The sequence below is a fragment of the Anneissia japonica genome, unplaced genomic scaffold, assembly GCF_011630105.1.
Source record: "Anneissia japonica isolate Jap-2015-1 unplaced genomic scaffold, ASM1163010v1 scaffold287845_len271631_cov178, whole genome shotgun sequence".
NCBI classification, from domain to species: Eukaryota; Metazoa; Echinodermata; class Crinoidea; order Comatulida; family Comatulidae; genus Anneissia; species Anneissia japonica.
This window is the reverse complement of record NW_022735743.1, coordinates 777-9,290: the sequence shown is the minus strand read 5'-3', so window position 1 is coordinate 9,290 and position 8,514 is coordinate 777. Positions and strand designations below refer to the sequence as shown.

Here is an 8,514-nt window from a genome sequence, read left to right as displayed (position 1 = left end):
TGGTTAACTTAATAAACTGTACCAACCTTTCGAAGGAAGACTATGCATGGAATGCCGAATGTTAAGACATCGTGGCGGGCTGTTTGGTTTCAAACTCTTGTTTGATGCTGAAAAGTAAATTAAATGGTAAATATTTCAGGGTAGCTGTTACAGCAAGCTCACTCAAAGAAGACCTCACAGTTCTCGTAACATGAGAAAAATACACAGGCCTCATTACAGTAAAAAAAAAACAGTTTGAAATTATAAGATTTTTACCCTCCAACCATTTGCCAAAAAAAAAATGTTTGAATGTTCCCATTCAGTTTTTCTTTTAACACAAAATCGTTTATTTGTATTTTTAACTTAATATCTGTCTAAATCTATTGTGAAGTTTGTTGCAACTTTATGTTTGGTTTATTTTCTGATAAACTAACCGGAACGTTAAAAGTAACCTGTGCATATAATAATAATAAAAAAATGTTTGTTTGCTTAGTAATTTTTTTAAATATTATAAATTTAAAAAAAATTAGAATGTTAAAATTTAAAAATAGACTTTCAAATTTTTACATTTCTATTGTAATGTATTTAGAACCAAGCTATTTTAACTGTTTTATATTCGTTTTTGTTATTTTTTCAATCTAGGAATATCACTTAAATTAAAACTATTATCTAAAAGGTTTTCCGATACCTTCATGTGCCACCTGCCTTGCCAAGTCAGCAATTATTTGTTTTTGTATTGCATCCGCTGTAGGAATAAAATTAATAATTAAAATATTCTTTTCCATGGCAATAAGCGAAAATATAAGCCTAGGTGCAACGTAATCTTGAAGTAAGCAAACCTACTTTCATAGCTGCCGAGCTGTATCTTTTGAAATAGGGTAAAGGTCTAGAACCTAGATTCCACCCACAGGGGGACAGGAGTGAATTTATTTGAAGACAGCATCTTAGGCCTACTAATTCTTAATTGTGATTGGATGATTCTCTATTGGTTGGAAAACCTGGCACCGACGCTTCAGATTTTTTAACCGATCGGCACCGGTCGTTTCGGCCCGAAAAGACATGCTAATATACCTATTCGAGGCAGTTATGATGTTCTTGATTTGCTTAAAATCCTTTAAATTATCCTAAAAGTTCGAAATGATCCAGGAAAGAACGGGAGAAGGGCGGAATCAATCCTCACGTTAAAAATTTAAACCTCGCAAACCCACACTGTAGATACTCCACGGCCGTTAGCTTATCATTAGACGTGATGTGTACTGGGACGGTCACATACAAACAAAGAAAACAACTTCTATGATTCAATACTCATCCAGAAACGAAAGCTTCATAATATTCAATAAAATTAATGTATATAAAAATAATAATCTACGTACGTATAGACCTAGGAGCCGGGGATGGAGTCCTGGGTGCCGGTAACGGCGGGCGCTCAATTGGACAAACTGGTGCTGAAAAAAATATAATCAGACATTAGGGCTACATTACTGAACATATCAAATACAATGAGTATAAATTTATATTTATTTCATTATTATAGAGAACATAGATACATTATTTCATGTATGTTACCCTAATCAGCGGAGAAGCTTTATACAAAACAATTTAGTGTGGTTTGTGTTTGTTGTTTGACGAAATAAACCAAATGAAATGTAATATCTCATATCTCAGTGGCGGATCCAGATGTTCGAAGAGAGACACAGAAAGGTTCTAGACTATTTCACAGAGCAATTCAATGAAAATAAAAAAGAAACCAGTTGGAAAATGAAGACACAATGCGAAATATATATTATAAAATGCAAACACAGCATATAACATACAACGATTAAAGGACTATTAAGTTAACAATTCAATACTGCAGTTTTCTTAGATACAATGTCGAATTTCGAATAATCACGTACAGGCAGGCCTGAACAAGTGGACGAAATGCATAGGGCTTCCGTGAGAGCATTTTTACTCAAGTCAGTAAGTAAAATTATAGCAGAGTATTCCACAAATTAAAATTTAAAAAACAGAAGTGTTGCCAGTGGGGACCCCCACCCCATGTAGGCCTATGTATTATTAGACCTAACATTATTGGACTCGCTTAAATAAGCCTTTGAAACCCATAAATTGTTATCGTTCCCGGGGGATCCACCACCCCCACCTCCCCCGGGTCACTTCCTAGAGGTTTTGGACAACGCCCGAACACCCACTTACGCTCTCGCGGGGAAATCGCATCTCCCACCCCGGTCAGGGGACAGACCCCACCCCCGTCGGGCAAATCCTCCATTTCCATTTTCCCCGGCCGCGCCAAAAAACCCTAGTTACGCCCCTGCCTGTAATGTGATAGCACGATTTTGGGTATGTAGCATTCTGACTATCCGTTTTTCTCTTTCATACATTAGCTAAGGTTTAACACTGTAGTATTGAATACTACAGCAGATAGCAGTCGAAATAACTCCCACCACACACAACCAGCGGAAACCCCAAATCGAATGTATTTGTGATGGACAAACCTGTAAAAGTATCAATTGCACAACTTTCTGAGAAATTTTCAACAAAACTCCTTAGGCCTGGTTTTGGTACTGAAACAAAGATTGTACTTTTATTATTATTATTATCATTTATTTTATGTATTCTTTTATTAGTTACCGTAATTATTATTAATTATGCTGATGCCGATTATGGTTATTATTTAAAGGCCTAAAAAAAACTTGCTTGTTGGCCGTCATCCGCCGCCCCTAAAATCCGAAAAATGAGGGGGGTGGGTTTTTTTTTTTTTCTTAAACGTTTTTATTTTTTTATTTTTATTAAGTTAATTAATAAATAAAGTTAACAGACGTTTATTTCTCAAGCTTGTAACTCTGTTCAGGTTTGTTAGAAGTTATAATTGTTTACCCCCTGGCACTTTAGTTGAGCCTGGCCGTCGTAGTAGTAGAAATAATCATTCTAATTCATTTGTAGTCCCTAAGTGTAGGACTCGAGCTAATCAGTCATCGTTTTTCCCTTCGACAATAGCTCTGTGGAATAGTCTCCCTAACCATATAATAATATCTCATTCCGTTTATCAATTTAAAAAAATTGGTTTTATCTCATGTTTCTTAGCTTGTATTGTACGGTATGTCCCTATTTTTTTAATTGTACGTTTATTGTTTGTGTTGGAAGGCCTTTGCTATTAGCTTAATGCTATTTGGTCTTTCCTGGGCTGTTGCAGCTCGAATTGTCATAAATAAATAAATAAATCGATTTCGTTCGACACGATTACACGACCGCCGGTTCCACAGCACGCTGACTACGACCGTTTCACACTTGGTTAACTCTAAATTTTTCTCTCCTCGTACCGTAGTTGGTACTACTACTACCACCAAGGTGATACAGTTGCAGTTGTTGCGATTTATACCTTTTTTTATAACACATTTAATAAGTAAATGAAACTGGTGAGCTTGACCTGATACATAGTGCAGTACCGTAGTTTATTTTAATCACGTGTCTTACTCCAACGAAAGATTCCTCTTCCAATCCCAAACTACAAAAAATAGCTTCAAATCGCAAGGAGATCTATAGTGTACATTCAGTTTCTACATTTTCAAAAATAAAAAATAAAAGAATTATCCCAGCCCTCATTTTCTACAAACCTCTATACAGACCGTTTTGGTAATCTTTCTTTTAAAAAAACCACCTTTTTCCGCCCGCCCTTCACTTAAATATTTACAATGTGACAGCAAACCATTTTTTAAGGCCTTTAGTACTATTATTATTTTTGTTATGACTATTATTATTATTATTATTATTATTATTAGTAGTAGTAGTAGTAGTAGTAGTAGTAGTAGTAGTAGTAGTAGTAGTAGTAGTAGTAGTAGTAGTAGTAGTAGTAGTAGTAGTAGTAGTAGTAGTAGTAGTAGTAGTAGTAGTAGTAGTAGTAGTAGTAGTAGTAGTAGTAGTAGTAGGTAGTAGTAGTAGTAGTAGTAGTAGTAGTAGTAGTAGTAGTAGTAGTAGTAGTAGTAGTAGTAGTAGTAATGGTAATAGTTGCAGTAGCGAGCTATTGCAGTAGCGAGCAGTAGCAGCAGCAACAACAGCTGTAGCAACATCAGCGTATCAATTACCAACACATACAAATAAGGAGAGCAATGCTTTACCTAATACAAATTTATCAAACATATTAAAATGTAAACAGATACCAAAAAACACTATCAAACTTTCACAAAAATCATTTTAAAACATAATTTATAATCTTAATGTAAAAGGCAAAAAATAATAGGCCATGGCTATTGTTACTCCAATCATATACCAATTCCTAATTCTGATATGCATTTATTGTGCATGGATTTTATTAGGGCAATTACATCCAATCAGGTTTAAGACTGGTGTAACAATAGCCACTGCTAAAATAGCTTTGTGATATTTACAACTCGGTTGTCTTTCAGTGCGTTGCAAACATTCGGGTGGCTTTTGCACTATGTTCAGCTCCTCGTAAACAGGGTCGTCTATGGAACATATTAATTAGACAAAAGCATTTATTAACGGCCTTCGACAATACTTTTTGAACTTTCATGATTAAATATGCTAAACTACAGAGGATACTACAGAGGATAAGACATGCCCATATGTTCAGTGGCGGACCGTCAAGGCAAGCAAGGTATGCAGTGCATACACTGGCTAAAACAAATTGGGATCGATTAAAGTTTAAATATACTGTATTTACATACATATGACCGGTATAGAAGAAACTTTGAATTAGTAGGCCTATTATTTTAGTTGAAATTTGTTAAAATACAGGAATAGGAATTCTTTTGAAGAGAAGAAAACCATGCTGGTATTAAAAATAACATGCATTGTATTGACTATAACGCAATCTAGTGTTAGACATACTGTACAACATTTACAGACGTTATAAAAACCAATAGTAAAGAACAGTAATCATCGAATAAAGTCATGGAAATATAATCGTTTTATGATATAAATAGTACTATATTATATTGTAATATATGAATATAGAAAGCGCACTAAACAAAATAATAGGCCTACTTTCAAAATAATACATGTTCATACACTAAACAATCAACACAGTTAAATCAATGTCAAACGCACGTGTTTACGCTGTCGTTTTTGTGAGATCTAGCAACGATATCCAATGTGCTGTAATTTAGACTTTTTGACCGTCTTTTGAATTTGTGTATTTTTATTGTAAATTGTAATTTAAATGTAATTTGAATTGATGAGCTTTTGTTATTTTTAGTGGTTGGGTTTAGTGAAATTTTCAATGTTTTCTTTCTATCTTAAGGACCCCAATGGAAATAAGTTTACTTGTATTGTAAACTTTCTTGGGTTTATTTCTCAGTTCATTCAGTTTATATTATTACTTTGTACTTATTTACTGCTTTTGTGCGTTTGTAATGTTTGTTTTTTTTCATCTCTCTGAATAAACTGTATAAATTGAAATTGCATTGTGCATTGTTTCTCACACATTAGGCCTACTCATTTTGTTCGATAAACGGTTTCTTATAGTTATTGTATTTACCTTGTTTAACAAATATTTTTGACAGACCTTGGTTCGGTCCATCCATTCGTACATAGGGATCTTGAAATATAAAGATAGACGTAAACAATTGTTAGGTTAACATTTAATTCAGGCATGTAATAGGCCTGTACTTAACTTATTTAATGTAAAAAAACACAGTCGAATATTTAAAGATACAGTAATAGGAAAGGCGGTTTTACACACACATAATATATGATTATAATAATATAAGGGCCCCAACTGAATTGAAGTCAGAAGCATTTTATTACACAATGTTATTACACAATATTAGTCGTTGAAACAAAAAATGATGACAACAAGGCAGACTGTAGAACACTGTATTTAATTTCGAAAGAAATTTTCGGCCAGTCCTCTGGCCTTCATCAGCTTTACTGAATGCACAAGATTAGCTGTTGCAAGTTGTATACTGTACAAAAAACAATACAATACATCACTATTGTATTGTTTATATTGTACAGTATACAACTTGCAACAGCTAATCTTGAGCATTCAGTAAAGCTGATGAAGGCCAGAGGACTGGCCGAAAATTTCTTTCGAAAATAAATACAGTGTTCTAATATATAATTTGAAGAACACACGTGGATTTACACACACACACACACACACACACACATACATGTGAAGTAGCTATAACCGATGACATTGAAAAAATACGCTACAAGTGGTGACATAGTTAATCTTCGTTTTTTTATGGTAAAAATGTGTGTAATAGACAGAAGTATTACTGTTATAGGATAGGCCCTGCTTTCCAGTCTATAAACGGCAGATACATTTACTTGATTGAATTAGAGATTTCTGTGTACATACCGTTTTGACCCTTTTTTCAGCAAAACCTACTCAGTGGAACATACACAATACATGTAATTGAATGTCATTAGGTTGAACTTCGTGTTGTGAATATAAATTTTGTCACGGACTGTTGGACACGACAACTCTATCCATAGTTCCTGCTAATCTAGTTCACATAATATGCCAATATAAAATTATTGTACATAGATTGAAATCTACAAAATGTACAGAAGTAGTTTTGCAAACCCATATGAAAATATAGATCATGTTTGTCGGCAAAGCCGATGACATCAACTGTATACCGTATACATATTTCATCCTCAATAGTTAATTCATTGCCTATATACATATTTCATCCTCAATGGTTAATGTATTGTTCTTTGTTTCATAGTTAAGCCTATCAATCAGTACCAAAGTAAAAGTAAGTCCACTCTTTACATAGTAGACCTTTCCGGATTGTCAATCAAACTGAACTGACCAACCAGAACAGCGCCAGGAATACGCGTGCGTCTCACAAACACAGGTGTATTGTCCCACAAACGCACGTGCTTGCGTATGTTTTAACCATACTGATCTCTATTATAACAGAGATCAGTGGTTTTAACGCTATCGTTTTGTGGACCTTAGCAACAATATCCAAGTAGCGTGGCTTAGCGGAACGGTCCATTTATGTTATAGCACAGATATACATACACATATCAATCATTTCCAATTCAACAACAAACACTACCAACAGACCAAAAGAGCTGATGGGGACCAAAATTGCCCCGACCCCGGTTGTATCGCAGTTGCAGGGGTTCCGAAGGATTTACAGATAACTAATCCCCGTATTTCATAGATTACTGATTAAAATGTAAAATATTTTATAACAGCACATTCTAAAATGTCATGTAAATCTCATATATCCTAAGAATTACGTTATATTCATGCACCAAAGTGGAAAGGTTAACCTAATCATTTTGATATGTTTTATGTTGTTTGTTGAATACGGTAATCTTAATGATATTACAGTCTGATATGACCACAACATAAGTCCTCTCTTTGAACGTTTAAACTTCTAAACTTTGCGTAGCTCAATATACATTTATATTGCTTTAAAACATTAAGTCCACTCATTAAATTAGCATATAGATAGTACAGAGAATTTCGATTGACTGTCAATCTCATATAGGCGTATCCAAATTTTAGGAAATTACGTTTTATGCATGCACCGACGTGAGAACTTTAACCTAAGAACATTTATATGTATATGTTTTATGTTGTTTGTTGAATGGACTTCTTTAATAATAATATTACAGTTCTAATAGGACTACAACATAATGACGTCCATTATGTAAATATTTAGCATAATAGTACAGAGAATTTCGATTGTTTATCAATTTCATTATACACGTTAGATCAAAATTCCAAGAAATTACGTTTTATGCACGCACCGACGAGGTGAGTTTAAACATTATAATAATTTTGATATGTACATGTTTTATGTTGTGTGTTGATTGGTCTTATTTAATATTACAGTTTAAAAGTCATATTATGATAACAACTTGGTCATAATACAACTTATTCTTAAAGGAAGCATGCGAATAATGCATTTTTTCAACAACTGTGCTCTGACCAAACACGTGACAAACGCTCGTCAGTAAATTTGCACAAAGTAATTATCCCATCAAAATAATAAAGACATACCTGACCAAAGCATCCAACAAAACCCGAGATCAACTTCTACGATACAAACTCAAAACCCCATCTCAGTGGCTCCCTGTGGTTTTCACCCACAGCACTCAACTTAGTCACCTAATCAACCATCCCAAAGACGACTTCAAAATTATCAAAAATAAAATACCTGACAATGAAGCTTTCAAAGACCCCCAGTCTTGACTAGAAGACAACCCCTCACCTCAAATTTTTACTCACATCCTCCAATCTTCCCTGTTCACGTCCCCAACCAGGTAACGAACCTTGAGGTAATCCCATATGCAATATTTGCCATATCCTCAAAACAGACAGTCCCATCCATGTAGCCAACACTAAAAGCAAACCCCCTTCGTTCACTTGCAACGCCCATAATATCATATATCTCATATAATGTACCGTATGTAAATGGGTATGTTATGTCGGAGGAAGTGAATGCACTCATTTAGACAAAGGATTAATAATCACAAAAGCTCTATAAGAACAAATATAATCTTCCTTCCTTCCTTCCTTCAGCTAATTAACGGAGCTAGACACGC

General features: G+C 34.4%; 1 protein-coding gene across 4 annotated transcripts in view; it reads right to left on the bottom strand.

Annotated features, from left to right (window-relative positions):
- The window catches only part of LOC117116679, a 9,024-nt gene extending 3,267 nt beyond the window's left edge, over positions 1 to 5,757 (bottom strand). The window contains exons 1-6 of one of the 4 annotated variants that reach the window (XM_033260766.1): positions 5,474 to 5,757; positions 4,362 to 4,439; positions 2,472 to 2,540; positions 1,353 to 1,424; positions 668 to 724; positions 27 to 107 (exon numbers count right to left, since the gene is read on the bottom strand). In XM_033260766.1, the coding sequence (XP_033116657.1) occupies positions 27 to 107; positions 668 to 724; positions 1,353 to 1,424; positions 2,472 to 2,540; positions 4,362 to 4,439; positions 5,474 to 5,519 (403 nt within the window). In that variant the 5' untranslated portion in view covers positions 5,520 to 5,757. The remainder of the gene's footprint in view (positions 1 to 26; positions 108 to 667; positions 725 to 1,352; positions 1,425 to 2,471; positions 2,541 to 4,361; positions 4,440 to 5,473) is intronic. The other 3 variants (XM_033260765.1, XM_033260767.1, XM_033260768.1) reach the window with 3 other exon arrangements.
- Between the last annotated feature and the right edge of the window lie 2,757 nt (positions 5,758 to 8,514).